The sequence below is a fragment of the Etheostoma cragini genome, chromosome 4 (assembly GCF_013103735.1).
Source record: "Etheostoma cragini isolate CJK2018 chromosome 4, CSU_Ecrag_1.0, whole genome shotgun sequence".
NCBI classification, from domain to species: domain Eukaryota; kingdom Metazoa; phylum Chordata; class Actinopteri; order Perciformes; family Percidae; genus Etheostoma; species Etheostoma cragini.
The window spans coordinates 9834260-9850938 of NC_048410.1; the positions used below are offsets into that span (position 1 = coordinate 9834260).

At 41.9% G+C, this 16679-nt stretch overlaps 1 protein-coding gene across 6 annotated transcripts in view; it reads right to left on the reverse strand.

The window, feature by feature from the left end:
* The window catches only part of LOC117943220 (phosphatidate phosphatase LPIN2-like), a 27620-nt gene that overhangs the window by 8117 nt on the left and 2824 nt on the right, over nt 1–16679 (reverse strand). Inside the window, exons 1-20 of one of the 6 annotated variants that reach the window (XM_034869207.1) lie at nt 15423–15805; nt 13827–14027; nt 13644–13739; nt 13254–13519; nt 12936–13043; nt 12588–12696; nt 11672–12440; nt 11409–11502; nt 11011–11198; nt 10811–10904; nt 10637–10706; nt 9987–10076; nt 9651–9709; nt 8676–8826; nt 8421–8569; nt 8157–8243; nt 7505–7657; nt 5620–5734; nt 5073–5176; nt 3516–4975 (exon numbers count right to left, since the gene is read on the reverse strand). In XM_034869207.1, coding sequence (XP_034725098.1) covers nt 4825–4975; nt 5073–5176; nt 5620–5734; nt 7505–7657; nt 8157–8243; nt 8421–8569; nt 8676–8826; nt 9651–9709; nt 9987–10076; nt 10637–10706; nt 10811–10904; nt 11011–11198; nt 11409–11502; nt 11672–12440; nt 12588–12696; nt 12936–13043; nt 13254–13519; nt 13644–13739; nt 13827–14027; nt 15423–15488 — 3120 coding nt within the window. In that variant the 5' untranslated portion in view covers nt 15489–15805 and the 3' untranslated portion in view covers nt 3516–4824. Of the gene's footprint in view, nt 1–3515; nt 4976–5072; nt 5177–5619; nt 5735–7504; nt 7658–8156; nt 8244–8420; nt 8570–8675; nt 8827–9650; nt 9710–9986; nt 10077–10636; nt 10707–10810; nt 10905–11010; nt 11199–11408; nt 11503–11671; nt 12441–12587; nt 12700–12935; nt 13044–13253; nt 13526–13643; nt 13740–13826; nt 14028–15422; nt 15809–16679 lie in introns of those variants that run through there. The other 5 variants (XM_034869206.1, XM_034869205.1, XM_034869204.1 and 2 more) reach the window with 5 other exon arrangements.

Sequence of the window (16679 nt, forward strand, 5' to 3'; positions counted from 1 at the left end):
TGATGTTTGTGTTTTATACTTCAGTTCAACAGTTTTCAATGCCAATATTTGTTGTTTCAATGCCAAATTTTATTTTCATACCACAGGTTACTGTCACTGTTCTAGCTCCATAGCCTCTCAGCTGATTGGTTCAAAATCGACTCAACAGGATGACGTCTTGTATAAACTTTTTATTGATTTTGAATCGGAGGGATTATGATTGGTATTTGTCTGATTTAAAGACTTATTTTGTAAAGAGTACTTGTTCCGTGGCTGATAGTGACATTTAGAAGTCAGCGAGACTAAATCTGTTAAGATTGCGGATCATCTACAGTCTGTTGTTAATTAAAATCAGCAACAGGTGGCATGTAGAACATTATGAGAGTTACTCTGTCATAATTAAAACAACTAGAGAGTGTGTACTGATACGTGGGTCTGATTATATTTTATTAAATCGTAATCTCACCACAGTGTTTTTGACACTTCCTGTTCAGCCTGTAGGCGGCTGACATCGGCTGGAAACTGTCCGACTTTACCGCAGCTTCTTGTCCCCGCCCCCCCCGGCTGCTGCCGCCTGCTCGTCCTCTTTACATACGAGGCGCAGTTCATCTCGAACGAGCCTAATAGTAGCCCCCCTAGCACTGCCATTCAAAACACCATTTGACCAAAAACTAAAATACGGTCAATCGTAAAAGTGGTGCTTCGGTCCTTATTATGCTTTTAAAGGACATTCACAAAAATACCCTATATTGCATTTTAGCAAGAGTAACACTTTAATACCTGATGACATCACTAATTTGAGTTTAGGCACACTAGTTGCCTCTAAGGAGACACAGACACAAAGATGTAGTATCTGCCTCCTTCTCTTGTCTATGGAGCCTCTGAAGGGATATGAGCAACAACAACAAATCTTCATGTGTGCACATGAAACTAAAACCTGCATGCGCACATGAACGTTTTAAAACGCTTTCTTATAAGCACGAAAATCTTTTGAGTGAGCACATGAAAGCCGTATAATGACGTAGCCTGGGCTTTTCTGACGTCAGTACAGCTAGAGAAACGAGTACAGGGTTAGTTAGTTTATTTTAATCTAGGTCTTCATAAGGACGTTATTGCTGCTTTGCTTGCACGTCGACACCATTATATTGTTTCGATACGACATTTCAAACGGATTTTAAAGCAAGGAATACAGCGATTTGGATTACTTTCATTTATGAACACAAACATCAGGCCAACTCCGCGGATAGAGGTGGATGCAGGCTCCGTACGCATTACAGCAAGCGAACTGTTTTCAAATGTCAATATGTCCTTGTCATTACGGGGGGAAAAAATCAAAGAATTAAGTGAAAGACAAAAGCAAAACAATGAAAAAAAAGACTTACCTAGTACTTAGCACTGTCTTGCTTCGAGTCTTCGTGTTCAGGCAGCTGGGTCAACACAGCGCACTGACGCACAGAGCGGTCCGCCTTTCCAGTCAGTGAACATGAGCTAGCAGGCTCGTTCGAGATGAACTGCGCCTCGTCTGTAAAGAGGACGAGCAGGCGGCAGAAGCCGGGGGGGGCGGGGACAAGAAGCTGCGGTAAAGTCGGATCTATTTGCCACCTGCATGGTTCCAGACGCCTTCAGACTGGACAGGAAGTGACAAAAACACTGTGGTGCGATTCTGATTTAATAAAATATAATCAGACCCACGTATCAGTACGCACTCTCTAGTTGTTTGAATTATGACAGAGTAGCTCTCATAATGTTCTACTACATCCAATCTGTTGCTGATTTTAATTAACAACAGAACAGATTAAGTCTGACATCTTAACGTCACATATCAGTCACACAACATGTGCTCTGTACAGAATAAATCTTTAAATCCGACATATAGCAGTTAAAATCCCTCCGTTTCAAAAACAGTAAAAGGTTATATAAAAAGTCATCACGCTGAGTTGATTGGGAACCAATCAGCTGTTGGATCAGCTGAGAGGCCGGTGTTTTCCCAGCATGCTCTGGGTTCGCCTGGGTCTTGCAGTCGGTGAAAAGCAACTGCGCTACCTGCGTCTCAGAACTGCGGCCGCCTTGCTCTCGTGAGATTTCCGTTGCCCACGTTTGCATGACGTCAGAGCAAGTCGGGATCAAGTCAGACACAAATCTAACCGGGGCTACTTAATCAGGTTCTGCTGGTGGATCAGCTGTTTAATGGAAAGGGGCAACTTTTCACTTACAGTGAGTTTTCATCAACATATAACATTCCTGTTACGCCGAGAGAATTCGCAATTGTATTTGGCGCCATTCCATCCGGCCCAATAATGCTGTTTAGATATGCTGGTAGACTTCCTCCTACTGCTGTCTCCCTACCCAATGTGGCTGAATCACCAGTTGGAAAAATCAGTTTTTCCCAACTTATTCGAAATAATAAGAACGTCCTTGCTTTATTTCAGAAATAAATTGTTTCTATTCCAAATGTTACATTTTATTGGAACCAATTTGTGAATGACATTGACTGGAAAAAGGTTTGGATGATTCCTCACAAATACCTGATGAACAAGGTGAAAGAAGTTTCGTTTAGAATAATTCACAGATACTACCCTGCGAATCATTACATGCTAAAATTTAAAAGAGACATCAATGCAAACTGTTTTTTCTGTGAAGATCCCCCAAAAACAGTTTTGCACCTTTTTGGGTATTCACACACCAGAAGATTTTGGCAAAACCTCAGCAGATTTGTCATTGATCATATCTATAAAGACTTTACCTTATTGTGGGAGAAGCCTCCCCTGGCAAAACTGTATTGTATGATGTTTATTATGTTTGCATTATATTATTTATATGTCATTAATGTTCTATTTTATATTTTTGCAATAAAGATGACATTTAAAAAAAAATAATTTAAAAAACCTGCTTGCAACGGGCGCCGATCACCGGTAATCGATTCTGCGCAGACCTGGCTCACCTCAAACGAGCCTGATCTCAGCTTTATTCTATTGTAGTGTTCTCTTTTTTGAAAGAGAAAATGTTCAAATACTCAGAACGTTTCCCTCGGTGCTCTGTGTCATTTGTTGTTTCTTTTCCCAATCACTGACTATCGATATCAGAGCAGTTACAGACTTTATGCTTGATGACATCACAAATCTGAGTTTCTGAAATTCTGGAGTTGTTCATGTTTACATGTAAATTCAGATGCATTTTGAGTATCAGTCAGTGTTTCTATTGTTCAACAAATTGCTCTGAAAGTGATCCCAACGATGTTTGCCACTGTAGTTATAGTTTTGTGTGTACTCTGGGATCCACTAGAGTTAGAATGATTTTTAAAACTACATTTTTAAGGTAATCATTATAGTTATCGTTGGTGTTGACAGCCTTTTAGGAATGACATGTATGTATAAAATGGCCATAGTTCTTCTTGCCTAAGTACATCTTGCCTAGTTTGGTCTAGTATATAGTAAGAAACAATATGCAGTGATAACAATTACAAATTTTAATTTGTCTCTTTTAAGTGAAAAAGAAAAAGTATACTGAATGTAAATTTCAATCATTTTCACACTGAAAACAGATGGTGCTTTATTTTAAAATCCATATATTTCTATACAATTATTTTAAAATGTAACGGCAAAATCCTCATCTCCAATGCATTTCCACACAGTTAGATAATAAGATTTGCAACAAATAATAAATATAACAGTCATTATAGTTTAAAGGCACAGCACCAGGTAAAACCACTACTGTTTCCCTCCAAGGTCAGTTTACACTAAATAAAAATAAAAAGTCACTTTTGCCCGGCCCACCTCCACATATCTGTAGTGTACAAACATTTCTACAATTGGAATTAGTGTACCTGAAAGGAAGACACGTTGTAGTTTCACAATGATCATCTGCTCAGATTGTGTATTGGAATCCTCAGGTATTGAGAAAAAATAATGTTATTGTCCCTTACAACCAACTCATACTCCATACTCATGTGTAGGCTTTGATTTAGCAGTTACCACACCTTGTTTCTAGCTTCTCATTCAAAGCTCAAATTACTTAGGACCCAGGTGAGTCAAATGAAACTAGAAAAACACTCGTGCTTGACAAAAACAGAATATAGCTCAAATAATCCAAAGCATTTTAAATACATTACACCATATTTGGTAGTTTTGTACATGGAGCTAAAGGTATATAAAGCCTATAACCCTCCCTCCACTGCACACAATCTCAACGGAATGAAGTATAACAGGTTTGTTTTGTAGCTGTGTGTACCTGGGTCTATTTGAGCTTTGAGCATGAGCTCAGAGCAGTGAACTGACAATATCCAGGTCAGTCACAGAAAACAAGCAATAGTTTTGGCATTACTAATATACAATAAGTATCTAATACAACTCCATTTTATACAAATGTGTTTGGAGCTGAAAGGTGATAAAGTGTTATACAAAACAATTCAAATTTATATTCTGGAATGACTATACGACACTGGATGCTACACACAATTACAAAAAACTAAAAACAGTCCAAAGGCATATTTATCCAGTACAAATGTTCATGGTAGGATTTACATATGAAAATAGCACAATACTGTGTAAAAAGCCACAGTCTGTGAGCACTGAGATTAAGTAGTGCATAATGGTTTTACACTTGTGTTTGAAATGTTGAGCCCATAGATGTTATGACATAATTTTGGCTCTATCTTTATAAGATGGGACAGTCGCCTCTTTCTGTTCCAGTTTATTCAGTGTCCAGTTAACAGGCACTACAGTATCAAAGGCAATATTCATGCATTCTGGGAAGTCTCATGCCTTTCAGAAAAAAAGAGTAAACAAGAGTATACGTGCTTGCTTTAAGACTTGTGTGTGGTGTTTTGGTAGATGTGGGTGTGTGTGTCTACAGTAGTGCATCCAGGTCCAGTTCTGGTAGAGGCTCCTTCCAATAGGAGAAACTGCTGTAGTCGGGACAGTCCAAAGCAGAGGATGTGCTGCCCCCGACAGAGAGCATGGGGAAGAAATGTTCCACCAATTCACTGAGGTGGCTGTACCTGCAAAACACACACACACACACACACACACGTCAGAACTTCCCAAAGCCTAAAAAAGGATAGAAAGAGTGTTTATATCTGTGTTCTGCAAACTTACGAGGATTTGTTGACTTTACTTCTCTCCTGGATCAGCTCTCCTTTTGGGTTGACGGTAAATAATCTGGTATCAGGCACCCCAACCTGCTTGTAGGCATAAGCATCCTGCACAATGTAAGGCAGCAAAACAATACAGTTAAACAGAGTAGCTTGAGTGGGACTCTAGTCTTTGCAGTATTTATGTTACCTAAAACGATTGTTTGGCTGTTATAGCACTCATCAATAATCATAAAGCATTAGCTACTGTTTACTTTATATCCAACAAGCAAACCCCAGACTTTAATCCACATTTTGCCCACTTCATTTCTACCTGCTTGAATGCATAAGAGGAAGTGTATATTGAAAATAGTGTGTAAAAACATCTAAAACCCATGGGTGTGTTCTTTGCCTTTTTCCTAACAGGCATGGTCTCTCTGGGACTATGTACACACAGGTTTGTGTCAGGGGCTAACATCGTTGACAACTATGCAACCTGGAATAGCTTGACTGAAAACACTTGTTGCTGAAGATTATGGTTGTATTAAGAGCTAGTCTGCAGTGTTGCTTACGTTAGTCCTGTTGCCAAAGGCCGCGTAGAAGGGCTGTCTCTGTGGGTTGAACAGGTCCTTGATGTCACTGAGACAGGCAATTTTAAACACCTCCGGCTTCTTCTCAATAACCTCTCTGCACAGGTCAGGACAGTCAAAATAGACATATGTATTATTATAGAGTTTGTCTCCTTGCATACATTTATGTATTCCATACAGTGGGGTGGCACCACACATGCATGCACACACATACTCACTTCAACCTGAGTGCAGCCTTTGATACCGTGAGCCATAACATCCTGCTCACTAGACTGAAGGACCTCGGTATCGAAGGTACTGCACTCAGCTGGCTCCGCTTATACCTCTTCAACAGATCCCACTTCATCTCTCTCCATAACCACAGCTCTGCCACAGCCACTAAAGGTGTTCCCCAAGGCTATGTACTTGGCCCCCTCTTCTTCATCATCTACAACTTCCCCCTTGGTCAGATTCTCAGCCACTACAACCTGGTATTTCACTGTTACGCCAATGACACCCAAATCTACCTCAGCACCAAATCCCCCTACAATCCTCCCCTTTCCCACATCAACTCCTGTCTGTCTGCAATTAAAACCTGGATGAAACACAACTTCCTCAAACGCAACAGCGATAAAACAGAATTCCTCCTCATACGCTCCAAATCCACACACAGCAAAATAGATAACCCCACTCCCACCATTGACGGCACCATTGTCTCCCCATCTCCCCAGGCCCGCAACCTTTGCGTGATCTTCGATTCTACCCTCTCCCTTGAGCCCCACATCCGTCATGTCATTAAAACCTCCTTCTTTCACCTCTGCAACATTGCCAAAATCAGACCCTCTCTCACACCCCTTGCGACTGAAAGACTCATTCACGCCTTCATCTCCTTTGGACTAGACTACTGCAACTGGCTTCTCCACGGCATCAGCTCTACCAACATCAACAGACATGTCACTGAGACAGGCAATTTTAAACACCTCCGGCTGTCCTCCAGTGGTCCAAAACACAGCCGCCCGACTCATCAACCGCTCCAAATCCTGGCGCCACATCCCTCCAGTCCTAAAGCAACTCCACTGGCTTCCCATCTCCCACTGGATCACCTATAAAATCCTGGTTCTCACCTACAAAGCCCTCCACCATCTGGCCCCCTCATACCTCACTAATCTCCGCTCCCCCTACCATCCCTCAGATCCACCTCAGCCGGTCTCCTCTCCATCCCCAAGTTCAACCTCCGCAGTTTTGGGGACAGAGCCTTTTCCAGGGCAGCCGCCAGGCTCTGGAACGTCCTCCCCCAAGAGATTCGCACCTCTGAGTCCCTCACAATCTTCCAGTCCTGCCTCAAGACCCATCTTTTCACGTCTGCCAATCTGTAGCACTACGCCCCCCTCCCTTTTCACCTGTGCCTGAATCTTGTTATGTTTTGTTCCATTTTTCATTGTTTATGTTTTCTACCTCCCTATTAAAGCAATTCTGAGTTTGTGACAAGCGCTATGTAAATTCCATTTATTATATTATTAAAAGGTGCTCTAAGCAACGTCACGTGTGTTTTTGGCTACAACATTTGTCGTCACATACAGTACACCTCTCCTCACTATCCGCGAGCTGCCTGTCCCCTGAACACACTGCAAAAAAACACGGTCGGTGTTCTACAAACGGCAACAAAAAACTAAATATGCCACCTGCACCACAAAGCATACACAAACATTTGGGCGTGGGGGGGGTTAGTGCGTGGAAGCACAATCGGGAGGGGGAGGGGATGGGATAAGGAGGAGGGAGGGGCAAGCCAGCCTTGTTTTGTTTGAAAATACTTCTAACGTCAACAAGAAGTAACGTCACCCAACATCGCTTAGAAAACCTTTAAAGTTGTAGTAGTAGTATTTGTTACCTGTGTAGTGCTGAAAAGAGGCTGCTTGGGGCCAACAGTACAGGGCCTTGAGGGAGGACAATGCCTTTGTCATTGACCCACTGAAGGTAGTCCTTAGTGATGGCAGCCATTCCTATGGCCCGTGCTGAACAATACAGGAACTTATAGCCATTTCTGCAATGAAAGGAGTGAGCATATTAGCATTTTAGTTTCTTAACATGGAATAAGAAAAATGTGAAGTTTTCCACAGTTACTGCTTTTAAATTGAGTTGACCTACAGCATCAACCCACTGAACACTTGCATTAATACTTTCCACAACACATATGTAATGTATAATCTATTTCTCTGGATTTGTGTAACAGAAAATTTGCATTTCAAATAGAATACAATCTTTTTCAATTAACTGAACAGCTGAGCTTGTTTAAAAGCGTAACATAAAGTGTATGAAAATGGAGACAAACGGGGAAACAACTGGCAATGCAGATCAGCAACTCGACTGCTGCAACTAATATTACATCACAATGAAATCATCAGCTGTGGACCTGATCGGGTTTTGCTTGTTGAGTAATGTGTGTTAAAGTTCAGTAAAAGGACCTGGTAAAAAGGGAAAAACTTTGATGGAGTTTGCTCTTCGACTGCTGATATTTTTTCCAAACAAGTCATTTTACATACTGGTGTATTTTGTGGTAGAGTTTGGCGATGCCTTTGTGTGTCCAGTCTTTTCCAAATTGAGGTAGAATGTGACCCAGAGCATCAGACCTGCAGCAGAAAGACGTTGAAAATTCATAATACTGTAACTATGTAGTTTCAGGCAATGTTTCACAGTACATCTTTAATAGTGATAGGAACTATGAATTGCTTTGGATACAATGGCCTACATACATACATACATAGTATACATATCTCATAGCGTGCAAGGAAACAGTTGTTTTATACTTAGTGATTGTGCCGTCTATGTCTGATATGATGACACGATCGTCCCACTTCCACAGGTAGATGGCAGCCTCACAGCGGCAGGTGCCTTGGTATTGTGTGGTGACACTGAACACCACCTTGTTGGCTCCCTCACGCAGGTTTAACTGCTCCTGGTTATGGGAAAGGAGAGTTAGGTAATGAAGACAGAGTGGTCATCCTCTACATTCATTAAAAATGTATGCGGGCATCCGAATGTGTGTGTTATGTATCTCTTACTATCTGATTAGAGGTCAGACGTAGTGATTTGCGGTACATCTGGGTGATACACTGAGTGGCGCTGAGGGTTTCTGTTGATAGGCTGGAAGTAATCATAGCTTTTCGGCCGAGGCCCGCCACTTCATCACTGTCAATGTCATCCAATGTGGCTCTGGAGAAACAACACACAGGTCAATTAACATTTAGGGTTTGGTTTAGATTTCTCTGTCACAGCATAGTGACAGTAAAAAAAATAAACACTTGACATGTTGATCTGTATCACTGATTGGCTGCCACGTGTGTTAAACTTTAGTAAACGCTGACGTCGCTGCTCATCATGACAATTAAATATAGGATAGACTGTTTTTAGTTTGAGCACACTCTAGTGGTGCAAAGGTAAACTATATAACAGTTTGTACTGATACACAAAATGTCTTAAAAAAAGGATAAAAATAATTTTGCCCAAATTATCAGTTCTTGTGTTGTGGTGCATATGTGAGGAGACTCTGAAGCCATGTAGAGGATCCATCTAAAGGTGACATGCACCTCCTCAAAAATGTTACGACATAACTACAAGTACAAGTGATGAGAAGTTTGCAGAGCACTACAACTACGATTTAACTGGGCTGCTTTGTGTTTCCTTCTTTTGTGTTTGTCCATAGAGTTTAAAGTAATTCAGAAGAAGGGATACAAGTACCTACAAAATTATAAATCTGACATCTGGATGAAACTAATGGAAGCAGATGAGGTCTATCTTTCTAGATGTACAATAACCTTCTGCTGCTGCTTATATATATATATATATAAAATATAGTACTTTATATATATTATGTATGACCAAAAAACAAAATAACTCACCAATAAAATTTAATGTTTTTAAGTACACTCAGACATTACAAAAAAAAGCTGTGGATCAACGGGACCAGATTCCAACTGAAACACAACATTTAAGCTTCCTTAACTTGTGTTAGATCATTGCTTAGTGAGGCAACTTACTTTACTGTGGAAGGTAAAATTGCCAGCGGCTCCTCTTGCTCCTCCTTTAAGTTCTTTTGCTAAAATACAAGAAGATTACATTATCAGTTACATTCTAACCAACAACCATGTCAAGTAGCAATGGTGTTTTTTGTTGTTTTGTTTTTTTTACAAACACAGACCAGTTGCCACTTCCTGTGTATCCCTTCCATCACTTAGCATAAAACCAACCCAAGCTATGCAACCAAGATTACTGCATGTAATCATTGCCGGTGCACATAAGTAAATATTCCTTTCTTGCAGGTACACCATCGTAACTCAATGAATAACCATTGGCGGGAATTTCTGAGAATGTACCTGGTTATTGTCCATGTCTCTTCTCCTCCAGAACCACCAGCGTCCAGACTTTTTGGGCATCTTGTCCTTCACCAGACGCTCTATTGTACTCTATATGAGTAACAGACACCAAAAGGAGGCAAAAAATATGAATCATGCCAACATAACTATGATCTTACCTGCCTTGTGTTGTTAACTAGGGCTGGGCATTGTTCAAAATCTGTCGATCCTCTGCCAATTTTGGCACCCCAGTCATCAGGGCATAGAAACCATACCATACTTGAAACCACTTCATCAGAATTGCCCCTGTGACTTCAACAAAACAGCAGAGCAGACAGAGTTTGCTAGAGTATACTCTGTCCGCACCTCTGTGTGAGCGTGTGTGTCGGAGTTCCGCCCTCTGTCATTATTCTGAGAGGGCAGGTAAACTTGCGACTGCGCGCTCTCAGGTACCAAAAAATAAATAATTTTCCGATCCTCATAGTATCTTAGTATTTCATTTGTGCCATAAAAGTATCGACCGTCAGTGCCCAGCCCTGTTGTTACCTTGTGAATCAATAACAAAAAACAACTTGATGATAACTTTGATTAACGATTGTAACTGAACATGAAGGGAGCCTAATTAATTAACATGACTGATGTTAAGCCGTTAAAGTGTTACAATACAATACCTTGGGAAGGTTTTTCTGGAACGTTGTCATTGACAAGACCATCGGAGCAGCCACTGCCCAATTATAATAGCTGTGAAAGATGAAAGCCAGCTAATAAACAATCATGGACATGAACAGTTAAACAACAGTTTGTGATCCATTGTGATTATATAAGTAAACACATCCAAATCTTACTTGGAGTTGATGCAGATCACAAGGCTTGGATCCTCAATGATTCCTGGATTGCTGGCGAAATCCTGGTATGTCACAATGTGCTCCAGAAACTTTTCTGGATTAAAGGCAAAAGCAACATGACAACTGATTTGGCCCAATCCTTCATGTCCCAGTACATACTGCAGACACAGACCAGCAGCGCAAATTTTACTCTCACTTACCTTTAGTGATTTGACTGGTGTCCCCCTCTTGTCCACAGAGGGACATGCTGACGTCCATGTTGTAGGAGGTGGAATCTGACAGGTACTCTGTACCGCTGTCCATGGCCCCGCTGCCCACTGACTGAGGCGACTGGCTCCCTGAGCAGGATCCATGCTCTGCCCCTATATGAGAAGCTCCCTCTGTCTCACTGCCGGGGACAACAGAAAGTCAAGTTTTTCAACACTTCATAGAAAGCACAGCGCACTTATTGGAGTGGTTTCAATAGTAATCGTCACTGGGGAGATTACCGCCTTTTTTTAAGTGTTTAAACATCACACACATTTTTGTTTGCCATTTTAAGATGGGGTTATTTCATATATACATTAAAAATTAGCCACTTCTTATGTTGACTTTTTACCTCTTGGGGAAGTAGAGTGCAGCCACCTCAGGGTCCAACGTGGTCAGATCATCCAAGTAAATATCTGTTGGTCCTAGATGGTGATTACGTTTACCTGCAACATAAAGTAACCATTAACCTGACTGGTGAACATTGGGATGAACGGAGTTATTTTTAACACAAGGTCCAGAATGACACTTTGAACACACCTTTAGTTTAAGGACACAAACTAAAAAGTAACTTAGCTTAGTAGCTTAGTAACTGAGCTTAGACAAATACTTCACCTTTCTTCTTGTCCTGTTGCTCTTCTTTGGAGGATGCCTCAGAATGGTTGGCTAACCCCTCTGTTTTGTTGGTTAGTGAGCCTCTCGCTGACCCTTCAGTCTCTCCAGGTCCACTGCCCTCCTCCCCTACCTCAGAGCAGGGATCTATCCCCGTGTTGCCCTCGCTGACAGCGGCACTGCTGGTGGAACACTTTTCCTTTTCACCTAGCACCAATAAGGCACCCTGCTGTGGTGGATTTGATAACTCTGTACTACTTGGACTTGTTGCAGTGACTGTGCAGTCTTTGCTCTCATTAATGAGTTTTATTTGTGCGTTGTTTGGTTTGGTCACACTGTCAGTCACAGTGCTATTATGAACACCACTGATTGTGCTTTCTTTGCTAGCAACAGAATCTGTAACGTTAATTAGATTAGCTGAACAAGAAGACAATTCTCTGTTCTGTTCTTCCCCGAATGTGGTTTCAAGTGCCTGTGTTGCATCTACATTAGTCTCCACTGAAGACATGGAGAGTTCATTGGGGGTTGAATGGGAATTGTAAGAGTTTTCCTCCATATATAATGGGGTGGTTTGCATAGTGTTGCTACCTAGGTCTGGGGAATGAGTCCTGGGCTGTGGCCGGACCACTGTTACACTGCCCACTCTGCCACAGCTGATCACAGGCTCATAGTCCTTGTCAAAGGAGTCCTGTCTCTTAATGGTGCAAAAATGAGAACTGTCGGAAGGGGAGATATGTTGTGACTCCACTGGGGTCCTTTCAGACTGACACACCTGTTAGAGGGAGAGCAAAGAGAGCAATTTTAAACAGTGTGTCAGCATGATATTCTTTAAAAAAATCTGGGTAGGCAGTACATTTGTGTGTGTGTGTGTGTGTGTGTGTGTGTGTGTGTGTGTGTGTGTGTGTGTGTGGTGCCATACCATGGGGAAAGCTCCCCAGTTCCACTGCATCTGAGGCCCAGACGACTCTTGGGGTTTAACCAGGAGCTCGGAGTCGCTCTTAGGAGAGGATGGCCGGCTGTAAAACACACTGTTGTGAAGGAGAAATAGATTAGATAGATAAAGGGAAAAAGGTTAAATTAACTGTTTAAATCGGTAGAACTTTAATTTATAATTCATACTCTTTATTGATCCCCTATGGAGAAATTACAATCTTGCAATTACAATTTATCAATGTCAACTGACACAGATTCTCAAACTGCCTCAGTGACGCTGCTCAATGCACACAAATGAATCAATCGATAAATTAACTGTATGAACCATTGTCACCTTTCTATGGGTGACTGCTCTCCATCCGAGTGTGGATGAGTGTCTCTGGTCTGTGTGGCCCCCGACATCTCATTTGGCTCCTCAGATATTGAGTAGTACACTGATTTACTGTAACGCACACAGGAAGATATTGTTAAACTACTGTGTTACCTTTATAGGTTTAAACAATGATCCACATGACTTTTCTGTAAAAGGTTAGGGTTCACCTATTTCAACTGTGTGTTGTAAAAGCAAAAGCATTGTCATTTCAGCAAGTCTTAAATTATTTCCAGATAAAGCTTTTTCCTCTTTTTTTTTTTTTTTTTTTAAGTCACTAACCCGAGTTGCAATGATGTGACGAGCTCTTCTTTAGCAGGACCTTCCTGCCCGGCCTGATCACTTTCTCTCTCCCACTCCTTCTCTCTTTCTCTCTCATCTGATGAGGAGCTGGCCTCTTCTCTCAAGTGAGGATCAGAACGCATGCGTTTCCGGCGGCGTTTCTTCCTGCGCGCGCCAGATCCGTTGATGGAGGATCCCTCAGGGGTTTCTTCGATCTCCTCAGGGACCTCAAGAGGAATTGGGGAGGTGCACAGATGGGGTGGGACCTGCAACAGAGGGTGATAACAAAGAAACATTTATAATGATGGAAACAGATAACAGATCATGCCCAAATGAAGTTACAAAAGAATTGAGAAATGGCCCGAAACCATCAAATGTTGGTCCTCTTACCTCCTTGTTTTCATTTTCTTCCACAAAAAAAGCTTCTCCATTGTCACCCAGCTTCATGTGCAGGTCAACTGATTCTCCATTGATCTCTATGTCCACCTAAAAGATCACAGGGATGCATGCATGTGTCAAAAACTGTAGTAGAATTGTAGTTAAAATAATTTAATGAGACAGAGAAGCACTGACAATTTTCTCCTTGGAACGCAGCACACCCAGCTTGCCAAAGCGGACGTGAAAGGGGGAACACTGGAACGATCCATCAGGCTGTCGCACCACAATGACATCGATCCCTCCAGTGAGAGTGGCGGGGTTAAGGCCACGGTACAGCTCCTTCACCGTCACAAACACCGTCTCTGCAAACTGGCCCACAATATTCATGGTTTGGGACTGGAAACAAAAAACAAGAAGTGAGAACATTTGACCAAGTTTCACGAAAAAGGAACAAAAAGTGTCTGCATTCAGTATTTTCTGTTGTCTGCGGTTTGATCCTTCAGCAGCACTCAACAACAATGTCATTTCTTGATAGTAAATATAAAAGCCGCTATAGAATTACAACTTCTCGCAACAATAGTCATCCAGTTAACCAATCTAAAAAGGTGACATTCAAGAAATCATATTAAGCATGTACTAGGCTATATTAAGTTTGCGTTTTATGCTTAATAATGGCACATTTGCCTGTCAGCAAACAGAGTTCCTGTTATATGTTCCAACAACATTTACATACTGTAATCTGATCACAACAATTTTTTTTAGGCAAAGTCATTTTTAAAAGATTTGTTTGGGGATTTTCTGCCTTTAATGGACAGGACAGCTAGCTGAGAAAGGGAGAGGGGGAAGATGTGTAGGAAATTCTCACAGGTTGGACTCGTCCCCTGGACCTTCTGTGTCGAGGCATAAACCTTTATGTATATGTGTGCCTGCTCTACCAACTGAGCCAACCCGGCCACCAAGTAACCTGTTTAAACAGAATGCTGCTTGAATGATTAAAAACGAGGCATTGTTAATGTGTTGACTAATCATATTGACCTTTGGAATCGCATCTCAATCTTGACAAATGGGTTAAAGGTCTCAATCAAGTACACTTATCTACAGGTTTACTACTACTTTAAGACAACACAAACCACTGAAGTTGTTATCTTGGCCTGGCATGATGATTATGTGCAAATGTTCACTAGAAGGAGTTCCAACGTAGAGACGTGTGTGTAAAATATGACTTATTTGGCACACATGTCCACACAGTAAGACAAATGTTAGACCAAGAGGACATTTTAAAATATGTGCATTATAGGTCAATACAATTCCTCCCTTTATGTACAGATACACAGAACATGTCCGACAACAGGTAGCTTCAGTAAGTCAACAAGTCAAACGTTGCCAAATGCAACTGAAAACATCACATTTGTGCAACAAAGGGCCGTGGGTTGGATTCCAACCTGGGCCACTGCCAAGGACTTAGCCTACCTGGGGCGCACAGTCTACTGGGTGAGCTAGAGGTCGCCCCAAATTTTTACCAAAATGAACCTGAAGTGAATTCCTTCATTCTGCAACAAACTGAAGCCACAAACTGGAGCTTATAATGTTAAGATTTGGTTGACTTGGTTACCAAACTGAACTGTGAGGATTTGTCAGACTCAATTGGTCCCAATATGGTCTTAAAAACGCAACCAATAACCCAGTTTAGTTCTGAAAACATAAAGAGTGACTCACACACACCTACATAATGAAACAGACATGTCTACAGCGTCACCTGTCCGAAGTCCACGTTATGATCTCATGTCTTACCCAGAGTGAAGGATGCAGATGTCCCTTCCCAACCAGGCTGTGTTCCCTTGACCTCCCTTCTGCCATGCGACACCACTATAATAGTTTTTCCCACTACTGGAACTCAGAAAAAAGTCTCAAGAAACTTCCATTTCATCCATTTCCAAGAACCTTTCATCTGCATTCCCCAGAATGCTTGGCTGCCCCCTAAGGCTAGGGTCACTTAACCCCTCCATATCTATCTGGAGATGTAATTCTGCATCGTTAGCCCTGACAAACGAGATGAGTTACAAAAGTTGGTACAATCGAGCTGCTAAGCTAAATTATGACTTTCAACTTGATCAGTGGTCATCAGAGATGACAGCGCTCTAGTCCTTTCTGTTCTGAGCTACCATGCAAAATATACCAATCTATGAGAGAGTCCTAGTATTTTCAGTCACACGCTGATGCTTTCTCTATCTCACACTTTTTCACAAGCACGTACACACTATCCTGTCACACTGAATTCATACTTCCCCACTTGTACCGCACATGACAGCCAGACCAGCACTTTCTGAAAGGCTCGGACATGCTATTCAAACACGCTTGGCATGAAACCGCACACACAAAAACTGATCAACCACACAGTTTCTGGGCTTGACCACAGCTCTCTGAGCCATCAAAGATGAAGGGACTCTCCAGCAGTCATGCTTTACTAACGCTAATAAATCCTTCACAGGCCTAGTTAATTTGGGAGGAAGTAAAGCAACTAACTTGCAAATTGAAAAGGATATTGCTGTCTTAACTCAAACTGATGGGGCGACCTCTAGCTCACCCAGTGAGAGCATGCGACCCATGTAGGCTGAGTCCTTTGCGGTGGCCCGGGTTTGAGTCCGATCTGCGGCTCTTTGCTGCATGTCATGCCCCATCTCTCTCCCACCTTATCTGACAATCCGCCGTCACTAACTAAAAAAGGGAAAAAGCCCCAAAAAATCTCAAACTGATCATGTTGATGATCAGATATATTCTCTATCTTGCACCCGGCGCAGCGCGGCACAAAGCCCGACGCAGGCGTCTTTGATATTTAAAGACCGTCTAGGACGTGTGATCAGGTGAATTCTTGGTGTGCTGCTATCTTGAGGCAGCGCAAATCGATGGCGCCATTGACCCACAAAAACCTTGTCTAAAGTATTTGCCCTGCATCTCATTGTTATTGTAACAGAAAAGGAGTAAATTGCGCCTAGGCTTATGCACAGTGCGCGCACACTATGCTTGACACACACACACACACACACACAC